A 14,704-nucleotide genomic window follows, 5' to 3' on the forward strand; every position below is an offset into this window, starting at 1 on the left:
GGCTCCCGGCCGCGCCCTGGGGATTGCCAGCTCGGGGCTGCTCAAAGCCGCTGCTATTTGCTCTGGGCAAGTGGCGCGAGGAGCAAGGAGCTCACCAGCTCCCCGTAGAGAACCCGACTGCCCCGAGTGCTGCCAGCGGCTGTTGCCCGTTCAGGGGATGAGGCCCCGGTGCTAAACCAGACGCTTTTGTCAAGCCCGGGGAGAGTCCAGCGAGGTTTTGGAAGGCAAAGCTGAGGGCCGGTCAGGCACAGGCACTTTGGGCTGGTAGGGAGGGAATCATCGGCTGCGTTAGTCCAGGCCATCTCGGAGCCTGTCTGGTTCCACGGCTGGAAGCTATGGCCCAGAGAGCTCTGTCAGAAAGGGCCGACCTTGCCCCGGGGTGGTTCTGCACCTGCACCGTTGTTCCGACTCAGCTGCTGCACTCACAGAGCTGTGGTGTCAGAGGGAGTTGCTGCAGCATTGGAAAAGGGGAACGGCCTGGGGCTGCTCCTGCACAGCTTCTGGCCGAAGTTCTTAAGGTGCATCACCTGGAAGGGGCTAAAGCTTTATTTTGGGAGCCACAATTCATGCAAATGGTCTGTCCCAGCCAGCCTGTGATTGCTGCCAACCATACCCAAGTGCACTCATGGCATGCACTAGGCACAAGAGCCCAGCTGTCACCCTGCTGGAGGAAGATGTGCCAGAGAACAGAGGCAGAGAATCCCCGAAGCTGGAGCAGAGCACAGCTGTCCTGCCCCTCCAGGTCTCCTTCTGTGGTAAAACGATCTAACAGAAGCCTTGAAACCCTGGGTGTGGAAACTCTTGCCAAAGCGCTGGGGTTGCATCAGCTGGGTGCTCATCTGACCCTGCCCACAGAGTGGCTGTTGGGGGTCAGCACAGGGGGCCTTTGTTCATGCTATCAGGCACATTTGGGCTCTGACTCACTGAGAGTGAGGCCTGTTCCCTGCTCCAGTCCCCACACTGCCCTCCATGGCCCCACACTGTGCAGAGGGCTGGGGGCTGTAGCTGGGCACTGTTCTCCATAGTAAGCAGAATTAGTGATGGTGCCTGCTGGAGTGGGCACTGGCTATATGCCAGCTCCTACCTGGCCCAGACTGTTGCTTTCAGTCCTTGTCCTTTCCAAGTCCCATCATCCTTTAGCAGTTTTCCACAGCCTGAGGAAAGAGTCTGTGCTGTGAGCTCCAAATACAAGAGGGAGCCTATGGAATTCTCAGTTACCTTCACAAGTCTGCCCAGGAGCAGAGCTGAGCTACCTCCTCCAGGTTCTCTCACACCATGGATTCTGTAAAGAGCTTTTCACAGCTACACTTTCCTTTATCCTGAACACAAACATGCCACATGCTCTGTAAACATCCGCAGGCTCTTATCATGCTGCCTCTCCTGGACTGTGTTTTCTGATTGCCTCCCTTATTCCTGTGACTGCTCAGCAATTTCCCTTTGTGTGTGCAGCAGGAGCAGTCATGCTGTGGGCAGAGCCTGCCTGCTGCTCTGCAGGGGGCAGATTTTCCCTTGGAAATCCCTGTTTTCACAGCCTCACACACTCGCACCCCTCAAACTGTGGGCAGTGCAGAACAGGGCAAACAGCAAGGGACAGATCCTGCATACATACTGCCATGAGGCCTCTCCTGTCCCAGATCCCGTTTCACATCCTACCAAAACCAGAGATCCCGGTCTTCTCCCACACTAGGTGTCTGCAGAAATCCCATTCAGCCACTTCATGCTGAAGATCCAGCATGGACAGTACGCGGTCAGTTCAAAGATTTTATTTAACTGTCATAAAAGGAAAAGCAGACGATGATTCCAAACCTGTTAACCTGGGTCTAGAACTTACAGACAATATGCACCAATTCAAATTAACAAAAAACTCTCTAGGGGCAGGGAAAGGGCAGTTAGAGGCAAAGACGTAGCTACAAGAAAGCCACATGTACTTGGTCCCAAGTTTTAACCTCAATGTGGTAGATCCAAATCAGAGGGCTGCAGAGGTGGTGCATGCCTGTCCAGCCCTGGGGCCTTGCAGGGGGCCCCTGGGGCTTCTTTGCCCCAAGAGCTGCAGCTGTGCAGCCAAGGCTGGAGGCTGGCATGCTGCGGGTCTGTGGTAGGCACAGGGGTCCGAGTGTCAAGGCAGTAACTACAGGCCAGGTACAGATTTTAAAGGCAGAACAGATACATAAGGCATTAACCGCTTCAGAACACTTGTCCATCGCAAGCTCTTTGTTGATCGCATCAGGAGCAGCTGCAGAGACAGAATCATCCGTCCTCAGCCCAAAACAGCCCACAGGGCAGGTGCTGTCCTGGAATTTCAGTGCTTTGCTGCTACCTGGGCTGCAGTGAGGAGTGCAGGTGATGGCAACACTGGTGACCCCTGCACCGCCCTGCCCTTCAGCCCCCTCTGTGCCTCAGGGGCACCCAGAGCACAGGGCTCTGCGCAGGCAAGGCTGGCTCCAGCCAGGCCAGTGCTCGGGGTGCCAGGAAGGGCGGCCAGGCGTCACCCAGGATGTCACACCCTCTCCCCTCTGGAGATGTCCTGTCTCGGGTGAGGAACGGACCAGCAGTGAAGTGGGAAGTTGAGAATCTTTCCTAATAACACATGAGGGCTGTGAGGAAGCTGAGCCCATGCCAACAGATGGGGAGGGCAGGTGGCATTTAAAAAGTGTAACAGAGGCAGGACCCAGTCCCTAGAGGATACATGTTACACATTTAAGGCATCATGGTTACAGGGAACATCCACAAATGAAGCTGCCCAGGACACTGACTGGGCGGGAAGGGCAGGCAGAGAACACTTGAGCCAATAAACTGATTTGACAGCTGCCTGGCACCAAAATTCTTCAGCTACTTGGAGGCAGTAGCTACCCTGAGCTGTGCGCAGGAAAGCCAAGCACAGGATCCTAACAGGGGTTCCTCCCCTTTGGCACCTCCTGGATAAAGGAAGGTGGGAAGAAAGAAAGGGCCTGGCAAAGGAGCAGGCACTCCCTCAGTGCTGGGGCAGCACAGCCCCAGGACGGGCAGCTGGAGACCAGATGCAGACAGCATGGTTTGGTCAATGCACTCAGCAATTCTCTGGGGAGGGGGCACATAAAAAACTGAGCTCTCTGGTCAAATGATAATGGGGGTGACAGGTAAGAGGGTTCCAATGTCAGCACTTTGGTACGGGGGGGAATTCTACGGTAGCCACTGTCTGATTCACGCTCTCTGGGGTTTGGCCTCAGGAAGGGCTAGTCCTTCCAATCCTTTTTGATGGTCAGGTTCCACTCCCAGGACAGGTGGTCAGTCTTATCATCATCTGTGAACTTGGATTTGATGTTGTAGCTGCCCCGGGCAAGCATGCCCTTTGGGGCCTCTTCCATAGGGGTCAGAAACTCGTACTCCTCTGCTCGGGGACCATAGCTCCCAACCATGTATTCAGTCTTGTCAACTAAAAAGACAAAAAGAGGTGTATGGAGGCTCCATTGAGGCACCAAGAGGTTCAGGAGCCTCTCATGCATCTGGGGCAAGGCTGAAGCAAAGAAAAGGTCTGTTACTGTTACAACAACCTGTAGAGCAGCTGTAACAATAGGAATCTCACCCAGTTCAGAGCTCTCTTCCCCCCAGGAATGGGAACCTCCTGTGGGGAGTGACCTCTAAGCATCGGCAGTGCTGTCAGCTGTGACCTGCTTCCTGCCAAACTCGGGGGGGGGGTGGGATCGGGATCACATGCTGTGCAGCCAGGACCATGGGCTGCCCCACCACCTCAGCCCAGGAGCCTCTGCACAGCTCCATGGGCCCAGTGGCACTGAGGACTGTCCCCTCCCGTGAGGAGCTGCTGGGCAGCCCCTGTCACAGCAGCAAGATGAGCAGGAAGCTCTCACTCACACAGAGCAGCACCAAGTCGCAGAGAAACACTTACTTTTCACACCTTTCCGGAACGTGTGCTGGATGTACTTCAATCCTGACACAATCTCCCTGTTTACCTGCAGAGAGAGGAGCAGGGATTGAGCGGGATGTCTCCATTCATGCTGCCCACCCCACCTGCAGGAAGAGCCTATTCCTTCAGCACAACCCCACTTGCTGCCCAAGCCACGACCGCAGCAGTCTGGTGTTCCATTTCCAGATCGGAATCCTTACCCTAAAGGAGATTTTTATCCGGTATTCAACGCCCTCCTTCAGCACAAATGCTTGCTTCTTGTAGCTGTCCAGATCACCTACAGAGACGGGAGAGGCTTGCTCAGAGCTCCTTTGTGCTGTGCTGTGGGGTGACTTTCCATGGCACGAGCAGCTGGGGCAGGAGCTGCAGGACCAGGGAATGGCTCTAGCTGCAGGGCCCTCTATGCTGCTGGAGCCAGGCAAGCAATGCCCTGCAACAGGACACTGCAGCACAAGCATACAATTAATTCCAAACTGTTTCTTTGCAGATGTTTGCTCCAAGGCTGTCATCGTTTTGAAGCTACCATGAATGTCATCATGCAGGCTGGAAGAATCTGCCTGACCCATCTGGCCCCTCACACCTCTACAAAACACCCAGGTGTCACAGAACTGCCGCTGGGCTCCAGGTACAGAACCCACTGGGGCCCAAGCACTGTGCTCTGCTGCCAACACTTCTGACACAGGAAGGCTCACCCACCTTGCTGGCAGTGCTCCTGCTAGCTCTGCCCAGGAGCAGGGCTGGAATTGCCTCCCAGCTCACCTGTCAGGTCCAGTTCCAGGGGGCCCGGAGCAGTAGCACAGACCAAGGTCAGTTTGGTTACCACCACATTTGGAGCATTGGGATCTAGAGACAAAAGAAAAAGCTGTCTAACACTCATCTCCGACACTGGCCAACACAGCTCCTTTTCCTTCCAGAGAACTTATTGAAAGACCACAAAAAACAGCAAAAACAGCCTCCAACTGTGTAAAGGTGAGGGCTTCCATTGCACCAGGTCCTGCCCACAGTACTCCGCAAAGGCAGAGTGCCACCCCTGCCCTTCAGTCCCTGAGCCCTACACTGCAGGTCAGTGATGGGCACGGGGGAGCACAGACACAGCTTTGTGCTCTGGGCTGTGCTCCTGCCCAAACACAGAGCTGGGAGAACAGCTCCCAGGTGGGAGCAGAGGCAAGGCCAGAAGGGACCAACACACGCCAGGGCTCACCTGCAGTCACGGTGACGGCACCCAGCAGTGCCTCCTTGTACTTGCGCAGGCTCTCATCATCTTTGTCCAGCTCCTGGATCTCCTGGATGCTCTTCTGGGCAGGTGGCTTATAGTTGACAGAGTGTTCGTCCTCCTCATTCTCAGCTGCAATCTGGGCCAGCTGCTCTGCCGTTGGCTCCTGCTCCGCCATCCTCTCACACGTAACCCACACTGAAGTAGAGAGGAGAGATGTGACTGCCCTGACCAACCACACCAGCAACAGGGCTCCCCAGAACTGCCCTGCTGTGACTCTGCAGGCTCCCACTCTCACTGGGGCTCTTTGCTGCCCCTTGGGAGACACAACCCTGCTAAGGTCTCCCAGCCCCTGCAGAACACTCCAAAGGCCAGGTCTCATCTTCAGCCCACAGAGGCCCAGGCAAGAGTGCGAAAAAATTCAACCTCAGTGCTTTGCCTGTAATGTAAATACTCCAAATCCATAGGGAAGACATTCTCCTCCAGAAGATCAACCAGCTGAGGCTTTCAATTGGAATAAACCAGAGCCCAGAATAAATCCACTTCTGCTCTCCACAACAGGATGCCAGCTAAGAACAGACCTCTGTCTCACCACTGGCACGAATGCTGGGACCCTCTGCTGAGATCTGGCACTCATGTTTTGTAACTCTGTGGTGTCAGTGCTCTGTGTCAGGTGCCCTGGCAGAGTGAGATGAGACACCTGGCTCAGCCCTTTGCAAGGATCTGTAGCACACACAACCAGGGAAACAGGCAATAAAATAAACAAGATGTGGAGCCTGGCTCAGCTGCCCAGGACTCTGCCAGGAAATGCCCAGCAGCGCCAAGGGCTAGGCAAAGGTGATACCAGCACTCCATTAAAATCCTTGGTAAAAGCCAATGACACATTCAGGAATACTTGGTGTTCTATAGGCACGCTGTCTGAAGGGTTATCCTATGGCAAACATCAACTTGGACTCTCTAAAGACTCTGGCACAGCTTTAGAAAGGCACTGGGGGATTGTCGCTGTCGAGGCAGGATGGGAATGAAGAGACTCTGACTCAGAAGGCTGTAATGCTAAAAACTCCGAGTCTCTTCATTCCCGTCCTGCCTCGACAGCGACAGGGGATGATGGGACACCATGGGACTGTACCAGAGTTCTGGCCTTGTGTGGCACAAGCATCTGTGCCAGGAGCTTTTCCTGCTGTAGAAAGATTTTCCCTGCACAGAAAACAGCTGGCATCCTCCAACATCCTCACACAATGATGTGGAAATTTGTCTTCAAAAGGCCATTTAGCCTCATGTCACAGATGAACCACTGCTGAGATTTCATGTCAGTGTCGTTGTATCAAACCCAGTCCCTTGCTTCTCCCAAACAGCTGCCAGGCTTGAGGACTACTAGAAGTACTGAGCAAACGCTCACTAACACACCCTACACTGTTCCCTCTCCTCCCTGTATTCTGCCCAGTCCCCTCCTCGTGTCCTTTGGCTCACCTCTGGGCTACATTGTACCACCCATGGCCCGCAATTCGTTCTAACTCTCACATCTTGCTCTGAGAATATCTGCAGCTTTCAGGAGTGAAAGTGACAGAATTCCAGCTTTACAGAATCTAAGTCCCAAACTTGTGGTGACTCCCAAATTCTGTGACTGAGCCTTCTGTGAGAGCGCACTAATCACACACATGGCAGAGGATCCAGTAGCATCCACACACCTCTCTGCAACAGTGGTAGGTACATTTCTGTGCGTGAGTATCCACGGGCACCCTCCACATTCCAGTGTTCAGACCAAGCAGAGACAAAATCTCTCACAGCCAGATCAGTGACACCAGGAGCCATGGGGCAGCCTCTGGTCCAGCACCTGAAGCTTTTGGAGCCAGTGCTCTGTGAACAACAGCACCAGTCCCAGTGCAGCTCCCACGGCTGGGAGACAGCTGTGCTGACTGGGAACAGTCTTGGCATTCACAGCCCTGACTGCCAGCAGCTGGTCACCTCCAAGATCTAGAATCCTCTCTTGGGCAGTTTGGAAATGCACTGCTTTGGTGTCATCACAGAGCTGCCACTCCTGAACAGCTGACCCCCTGGTGTAACACAATGGTGACAGTTTTGTCCCATGCACCACTAGCCCCATCTCCACCAGACCCACAAGGAGCCCCTCCCACAAACTGATATTTAGCAACAATCACGACACAGAGGGCATAGAAAAAAGCCCAAACCAACCAAAAACCCAAATCCCCAGCTCTTTGGTCACATTCCTATGTTCCAGCCTTACTTCTGTGATCCAGAGCTAAAGAATCATGCATACCCATCACGTAAATTAATCATGACCCACCCCAACCTTAGATTTCTGAGGAGCCCACCAGGACTGAAAACACTGCTGGGGACCAGAACCAGCATGATTCCAGTCATCACTGCAGGCTAGGCTGGGACTGGCTCTGGGAGAACAGCCCTCACCTTTCCTATCAGCTTACCCACAGGTCCTGGGGATCCCACTGCTCTGTGGAACACCACAGCCCCCAGGAACTGCCATGGCTGCAGCAAGGGACCCCAGCCTGTGCTGGAAGCAGGGTACAGAAGGGCTCCTGAATTTTCAGACACATACCCTAGCTCCAAGCAGGGATTCAGGATCACAGAAGCCTGTAGAAGGCAGCAGGAGGCTGAATCCCTACCTGGGAATTTACACGCTGCCTTCACTGCTCCCTCAACCCAGCAAATTCTTCCGTATTCTCAGCATGTTTTGTGCAGGGCAGAGCAGCTGCAGCAGCTAACGCCAGAGCCGCACCTCCTGGCAGGCAGAAACACCAGCAGGATATCCCTGCTGTGGCCAAGCAGACAGTATGAACCACTGACTCCGTAGCCTGGAATCCCGGTCCCAGGGCAGCAGCGAGGCTAGCATTAGTCAGAGTATCGTCAGATGAGCTAATCAGCTCCGTCAGGCGCAGCCGTGGAGGCAGCAGGGCCAGTTCCAGCAGTCCCCACCCTTCCTTCTTCCCGCGCAGGGAAAGCCTGCACAGCCACCCGGAGAACTCAGCAGGAATGTGACCCAGCAGTAAGTGTTTCTACAGGGCCCTGTCCCTGGCTGCTCTGCCAGGACGGGAAGCCAGAACAGCCCGACCAGCCCGGCTGCTCCACACAGACAGGTCAGATGGTCCCAGGGCAGCACAGGGGAGTGGGGGACACCAGTAGCACAGGAGGGACAGGAGCCTAGCTGGCACTTCCTGAGGCCAGGTGCTATCAGGGCATATCAGGTAACACTGCTGCACCAGTTGCTTTGTAAGAGCATCCGAGGGAATTCTCATCCCACTTGATCCCCTCGGCTGTCTCACAGACCCAGGCAGGAAGGACTTAGGGAACAGGAGGACACACTGCTGCCCAGAGGGGACTCAGCAGTCTGAGGATGGAGGATTTTTTTTCTTTTTTTTCTGACATATCCCTGACTTGTTGTTTACCTACATGGCTGCACTGTGCAGAGCCAGGCTAAGGGCTCACAAACAACTCCAGAAGGATAAAGGCTGCTGGCAGTACTGCACCAGGTCTGCAAACCAGTACCGTGGGTACCTGGAGCCAGGACTGTGACCTATCCATGTGTGTCAGCAGCCGAACCCACAGCAGTGAAACTGTCCCCACTCTGCAGTCATGGAACAAGATCCTCCACACTGGAAAAATGCTTGGACAAGCGGAGCAACAGAGCAGACCCGAAACCGTCAAGTGATCAAGTGTGGTCGGGAACTTTTGTCACCACAACCAAACGACGGTCAGGGCTCTCAGACTAGCTCTCGGGAAAACGCCGCTGCTCCCGGTGGAATGATGCTGGCGGGGGAGCCGCGGCTCCGGTGCCAAGCCCCCCGCCGGGGCTCGAAGCGCACCCTGCCCGCGGCGGCCGGGGTGGAAGGGCCCTGACTTGACACTGAGCAGCCCGACTCTGGTAGAGTGTCTCACAGTTCCTCATTCCGTGCCCAGCGGCCATTTATGGACAGCCCTCCGAGCTCCGGCACGTGTGGGGCCGGGCGATCCCCGCACCGCCCCTCGGACCGAGCACCGGGCACGGCCCGCCGGGAGCCGCCCCAGCCCCTCGGGGGAACACGGGCCGCCCGCGCCCCGCGCTCCGCCCTCGCCCCACGCGCTCCGCTCCGGGACGGCCCCGCCGGGGGCGGCGGCTCCCCCGGCCTTCGGAAGGTCGCGCAAGGGCACCCGGGGCCCCGCGCCCGCCCCTCGGCTGCGCTCAGCCCTTCCCGCGGCCCGCAGCCAGCGCAGCGCGGCGCGGCCGGCCCAGCCCTGCCCACCCAACCGTACGCCCACCCGCCCGCTCCCGCCGTACCGGGCTCGCTCGCTCCCCGCTGCGCTGCCAACGCCGCGGATCCGCCCAGGCCCCGCGCGCCCCCGCACTTCCGGGACACGCCCGGCACTTCCCGTTACTCGCCGCCGCGCCGCCGCCGCGCTTCCGGCCGCGGACCGCGCGCTGATTGGCCCGGGGGGCGCGCGGGGGCGGGGCGGGACGGAGCGGACGGGCGGGACCGGGAGCGGCGGGGCGGGGCAGAGCGGGACCGGGAGCGGGACCGGGAGCGGCGGGGCGGGACCCGCGGGGCGGGGCAGAGCGGGACCGGGAGCGGGAACGAGAGCAGCGGGGCGGGACAGAGCGGGACCGGGAGCGGAAACGAGAGCAGCGGGGCAGGACCCGCGGGGCGGGGCAGAGCGGGACCGGGAGCAGGACCGAGAGCAGCGGGGCGGGACAGAGCGGGACCGGGAGCAGGAACGAGAGCAGGGGGCGGGACCCGCGGGGCGGGGCAGAGCGGGACCGGGAGCGGGACCGAGAGCAGCGGGGCAGGACAGGACCCGCGGGGCGGGGCAGAGCGGGACCGGGAGCAGCACCGAGAGCAGCGGGGCAGGACGGGACCGGGACAGGGACCAGTACACGGCAGAGTGGCGCGGAGCAGAACGGTACGTGCGGGAGGGCGATGGGGCGCGGGGCCCAGCGCGGCAAGGCACCAGCCACAGCTCTAGACATGGTTCTATTTTATTACGGCAAAGGTGAAAAAGCCACCTTGGCCCAACAGGCAACCAGAAAAATTTATCCCAAAAATAACTCGGTACAAAACAGGTCTGCTGAGAATTAAAAAAAACCTTTACAGGAGTTAAAACCTATCCCAGAACATAAAAGTAAAACAAATCCCATCCTTGGTAGTAGTAGCCACAGCCGCAGCCCCTGCCAGGAGTGTGGAGCACGATTGGAGTCCTTCCCTGTGCCCACTGCTGCTGCTTTAGCTGGTGTCCATCTGCAAGAGAGGGGAGGAATGTCACCACAGCCCTGGTACCTCGTAGCACCCCCCTGCACCCAAGCCCACCCACTTCTTTGCAGGCAGCCTGGCTCTGGTGAACCCCCAAGCGCTGGGGGACAGGGACAGGAGAGTCCAAGCCACAGCACACCATGAGCACAACAGCAAACTGCACCCCTACACTGCTCCAAAGCTTTTTCTAGAATCTTGCTCATCCCCCTTTTTCCACGCTCTTGCCCTGACATATCCCAGTCCTGAACCACCAGCTCTGCTGCCACAGTGTCCTTGTGGCCTCAGCTTTGTTGGGATCCTGGCCCAGCTACAGCATAAGCTGAGCACGTTCCAGGTACAGCTGCAACCTGCCTGTGGCTCCCCAGGCTGGGGCTCATTTCTGCCACAAACATTACACCCTTTCCCCAGCAGCACACCACACAGTTCTTCCACATGAGATTTTCCTTCATCTTCCCATTCCTGCAACCTATCAGCTGTGTGAGTTTTGTTCTGCAGTTGCTGCTCATAGTGGCTGTTCCAGCTACGGAGCCTGGCAAGAGCAGAGCCTGTTTCTCAGCCATCAGGAACAGGTGACAAAGTGCTCTGGAAAGGGAAGCTCAGACCCAAGCCAAGGCACAGCTCAGCTTTAGAGAGAGACTGCTTCAGTCCAAGGACCTGGAAAATGCTTTCCCTTTTCTGCCAGCTCCAGACTGCCAGCGCTTTCCAGGATGAGATGCTGTAAGGAGCCCATTACCATGCCCAAGCAGCACTTACCCTGGCATTGTAAGCATCCAGCTGTGCATCTAGTTCTTCTGCAGAGAGCTGCTGTTTGGAAGTTCTTCCAGCTCCTCTGCCTCTCCCTCTGTTCCCGCCACGAGTCCCTCGCCTGTTGCCTCCACCTCCAAATCCCCCCAAGACCCCACGGTTTCTGGTCATGCCACCTCTGTTTACACTGTAAATTTTAAAACAACTGTTTTAGTGCCTTCAGCGAAGCCAAACAGGACCCATGTTCCCCAGCAGGGAGGGTTCCTGCACATTCCCCTGCACTGCTCGGGCACGGGCTTCCCCACCTCTGTGCTGGTCTCCGCTGCGTGTCGATCTGTGATGTCACCAGCTGGATGTTCATGGGGCGCCCTGGAGGAGTGAGAGCGGCCGTGAGCCCGCGGGGCACGCGCAGGGCGGGAGGGATGCGGGCGCGGGAGGAACGGGCACGAGGGGAGGGACACGGATGTGCTCTGCTCCAGCCACGGGAACAGCCACGGGGCTGGGCCACGCAGCCTCACCGTCCAAGGGGACCCCATTGTACTGCTTCATGGCCTTCAGCGCATCAGCCTTCCTCTCGAAATGCACGTCTGCCGTCCCTAGGCTGCGGCCAGATCTGTCGTAGTGCACAGCTGCCTTCTTCAAGGTCCCAAACTCCGCAAAGAGCTCCTGAGAACGACAGGGAAAGGAGCAGCCCATCCATCAATGCTGCAATGCTGCCCCACACAGACACGCTCAGCACCAGAGCTGGTCCCACCACCTCAGACAGCCTGGAAAAGCACCCAGTGGCACAGGGGAGCACAGCCCATCAGCCAGATTTCAGGGAGCTGTCACAAGGCATGACTCCACGCTCACGTCCTGTAGGAGGCACATTACAGCCAGTGAAGCAGATTCAAGGGTTGCTGACCTGTTTTTTTTTCCCAGGGGAACTGGGGGTCCTTGTTAAAGGTGAGTCAAAGTGGCAACAACTGAAAATACTGCAGACCCCAGACACCTTTCTCACAGAGGAGAATGACCATGTGAGTGCAGGGATCCACAAGACCATGACACTTTTACTGTGCTGGACTTGTGCCCATTAGGAACATATCCTAAAAATGGAGACCAACAAAGTCCTCTGCTGAGGTGTGTCCTTTGCTGCCACAAAGGCTGGAAATAAAGAGACAGCAACAGAGCCACCAATTTTGTTTCTCAGGCACTATATCTGGGAAACCAACAAGGTTACTGCACTGCCTTGTGTCAACCTGCTCCCAAGTCACAACAGGGCTCTCAGCAGGGCTGCTGGAGGAGAACTGCAAAGGACACTTGGCAGATGCTTTCTGGACACAATGTGGCAGGCAAGGCTGTCTCAGCTCTGCCCAGAGCCCGGGATCCGCTGCTTCTGCCTCAGAGGGCACAAAGAGCAACTCTGCACAGCTCCTTCATGATCAGAGTGCCTTCGGCCTCTCATGGCACATAAAGAGGCATCAGCACAGGAACAAAACCAATCCCACATCTGAGGCAATGCTAAATTATGGGACATGGGGCCAAAGCCATTGAGTCAGCCCCTAACGGGGGCTTGTGCAGCAGCAGGAAGGTGAGTCTTGGCTGCACACAAGGCACAGGGGCTGAGTTTTACACACTGCCATCTCACTGCAACTAACAGGAACTTATTTAAACCCAGTCTGAACTTACACGAGGAAAAGAGGTGGAGTGCAGCACACTACCCAGTGAGCAGGTGACCTGACAGAGCTGCTTTCCAGTTACCCACACGCAGACAGATGGGTGCGTGGAGAGGCGGAATGAATGAACTGATGAGGAAAGTCTGACACCAGTGGTTTGGTTTTCCCTGGTGAGGGCACAAGAGCCAGAGGCCAGGGTGATGGCAACACTGTGGTGCAGGAGCCCCCACCAGGAATAAATGTGGCCCTCAATTCCTACACAGCTCACAGCCCGCTCATGACCCTGTGACACCCCTCGGCCTCCAGCCCTGACGCAGATGCCCCAAGCACCCGACTGCAGGCACTGTGGGCTCTGACCAGCCCCAGCCCAAAAGGAGTATGGCCACGACGGGTAGGGAACAGAACACCAAAGCACCAGCACAGGAGAGCTGTTCCCGTGACAAATAACTACCTGGTTACACTGATAGGTGCATCCTTGGGAAGCCCTGACACCCACCAGAGTGTGACTTGACAAAGCAGCAGGCCCCACAGCACCGTTAGGGACAGCTACAGCTGCGCAGAGCAGGAGCTCAGAGTTCACAGTGCATTCTCCAACCACAGCGTGATCCAGCACGGTCATATCATCGCTCCCTGTGCACCGGGAAGTCACTTACAAAACACCCATAAACCGAATTTTCCAGCCCCCTGGAGACCACCACGATCGCGGCAAAGTAGGCATACCTAGTACCAACCCCATCAGCAGGGATTCACCCGGGAATCCTCGGCCCCGAGCGCAAGCCGGAGCAGGGCCGGCGGGGTTCCCGCGGGCACCCGACCTGGGCCAGCGAACGAGGCCCCGCTCCCCGCGGCGCCTCCCCGAGCCGCACCTGGATGTCCGCATCCGAAACGCCGAAGTCCAGGTTGGAGACGAGCAGTTTTCCGCCGGTCTCCACGCCGGCCCCCGCCCCGAAGCCGCTGTCGAACAGGTCGTGCTGCCACTTCTCGGGGAGCTGCTTCGGCTGCAATGAGACCGGGACCTCGCTGACCGGCGCCAGGGCCCCGCGGCCGCGCCGGGAGTGGACAAAGGGCCGCCCGCGTCCGCGCCCCCGCCCCGCGCGGACCCTCCACCCCAGCCCGCCGCACCGCCGCGGCCCAAGCTCCGCCTGCCCGATCCGTACCCGGCTGTAGGGCGCGGGCCGGTTCCTGCCGCCGCCCCGGGCCATCACCGGCCGGTTCCGCACAGGGCCGCCGCCCGCGCGCCCGCCGCCAACGCCGCCCCGGCCGGGCCCGCCCCCGCGTGCGGTGCCGCCCCGGCCCCGGCCGCCCCGGCCGCCCCGGCTGGCCCCACGCTGGCTCCGGTTGAGCTTAATGATGTCGTCAAGGGACATGTCCATCTTGTCGGCCATGATGGCGGCACCGCTCCCGCCCGCACTTCCGGCCGCGCTGCGCCCGCGCCGGAAGCGGAAGAGGCGGGGCTGAGGCGCGGCGAGCGCGCGAAGCCGCGGGGCGGGACCGGCCCGAGATGCGGGTGCGCGTGCGGAGCTGGCACGGAGTCGCGTCCTGGCTGTGGGTGGCGAACGACGAGAACTGCGGCATCTGCCGGATGGCCTTCAACGGCTGCTGCCCCGACTGTGAGTGCGGGAGCGGCACCGACACCGGGCACTGCGCTCTGGGCGGGCCTGACGGTGTGTCCGTGCCGCAGGTAAGGTTCCCGGCGACGACTGCCCGCTGGTGTGGGGGCAGTGTTCGCACTGCTTCCACATGCACTGCATCCTCAAGTGGCTGAACTCGCAGCAGGTGCAGCAGCACTGCCCCATGTGCCGCCAGGAGTGGAAGTTCCGCGAGTGAGGACGGCCCCGGGCACGGAGTCGGGCCGTGGCCCACCCCCGGCCGGCCCGGCCCCGCTCAATAAATGTGCGACGCCAGTTGCGTGTCCGTGTCTGTGTCCGGTGTC

General features: G+C 58.3%; 3 protein-coding genes across 4 annotated transcripts; 1 reads left to right on the forward strand and 2 right to left on the reverse strand.

The window, feature by feature from the left end:
* Positions 1 to 1,747: 1,747 nt before the first annotated feature.
* ARHGDIA (Rho GDP dissociation inhibitor alpha) lies at positions 1,748 to 9,546 on the reverse strand. Its single transcript, XM_030287245.4, has 6 exons — positions 9,406 to 9,546; positions 5,103 to 5,312; positions 4,661 to 4,744; positions 4,102 to 4,178; positions 3,884 to 3,947; positions 1,748 to 3,412 (listed from the first exon to the last, which is right to left on the reverse strand). The coding sequence occupies exons 2-6, from the start codon at positions 5,290 to 5,292 to the stop codon at positions 3,213 to 3,215; spliced, it is 615 nt and encodes a 204-aa protein (XP_030143105.1). The 5' UTR covers positions 5,293 to 5,312; positions 9,406 to 9,546; the 3' UTR covers positions 1,748 to 3,212.
* Positions 9,547 to 10,083: 537 nt separating this feature from the next.
* ALYREF (Aly/REF export factor) lies at positions 10,084 to 14,185 on the reverse strand. Its single transcript, NM_001245414.1, is given in 6 exon segments — positions 10,084 to 10,360; positions 11,126 to 11,303; positions 11,422 to 11,485; positions 11,635 to 11,782; positions 13,638 to 13,769; positions 13,929 to 14,185. Coding segments are annotated over 6 exon segments (765 nt in total). The 5' UTR covers positions 14,157 to 14,185; the 3' UTR covers positions 10,084 to 10,345.
* Positions 14,186 to 14,247: 62 nt separating this feature from the next.
* ANAPC11 (anaphase promoting complex subunit 11) lies at positions 14,248 to 14,675 on the forward strand. Of its 2 annotated transcripts, none has more exons than XM_002196858.6 (2): positions 14,248 to 14,381; positions 14,453 to 14,675. In XM_002196858.6, the coding sequence occupies exons 1-2, from the start codon at positions 14,273 to 14,275 to the stop codon at positions 14,596 to 14,598; spliced, it is 255 nt and encodes an 84-aa protein (XP_002196894.1). In that variant the 5' UTR covers positions 14,248 to 14,272; the 3' UTR covers positions 14,599 to 14,675. The 2 variants fall into 2 exon arrangements, with proteins under 2 accessions (XP_002196894.1, XP_030143205.4); XM_030287345.4 differs by having other exon boundaries at positions 14,273 to 14,452; positions 14,545 to 14,675.
* The last annotated feature ends 29 nt before the right edge of the window (positions 14,676 to 14,704 follow it).

The sequence above is a fragment of the Taeniopygia guttata genome, chromosome 18 (assembly GCF_048771995.1).
Source record: "Taeniopygia guttata chromosome 18, bTaeGut7.mat, whole genome shotgun sequence".
Taxonomy (NCBI): Eukaryota; Metazoa; Chordata; class Aves; order Passeriformes; family Estrildidae; genus Taeniopygia; species Taeniopygia guttata.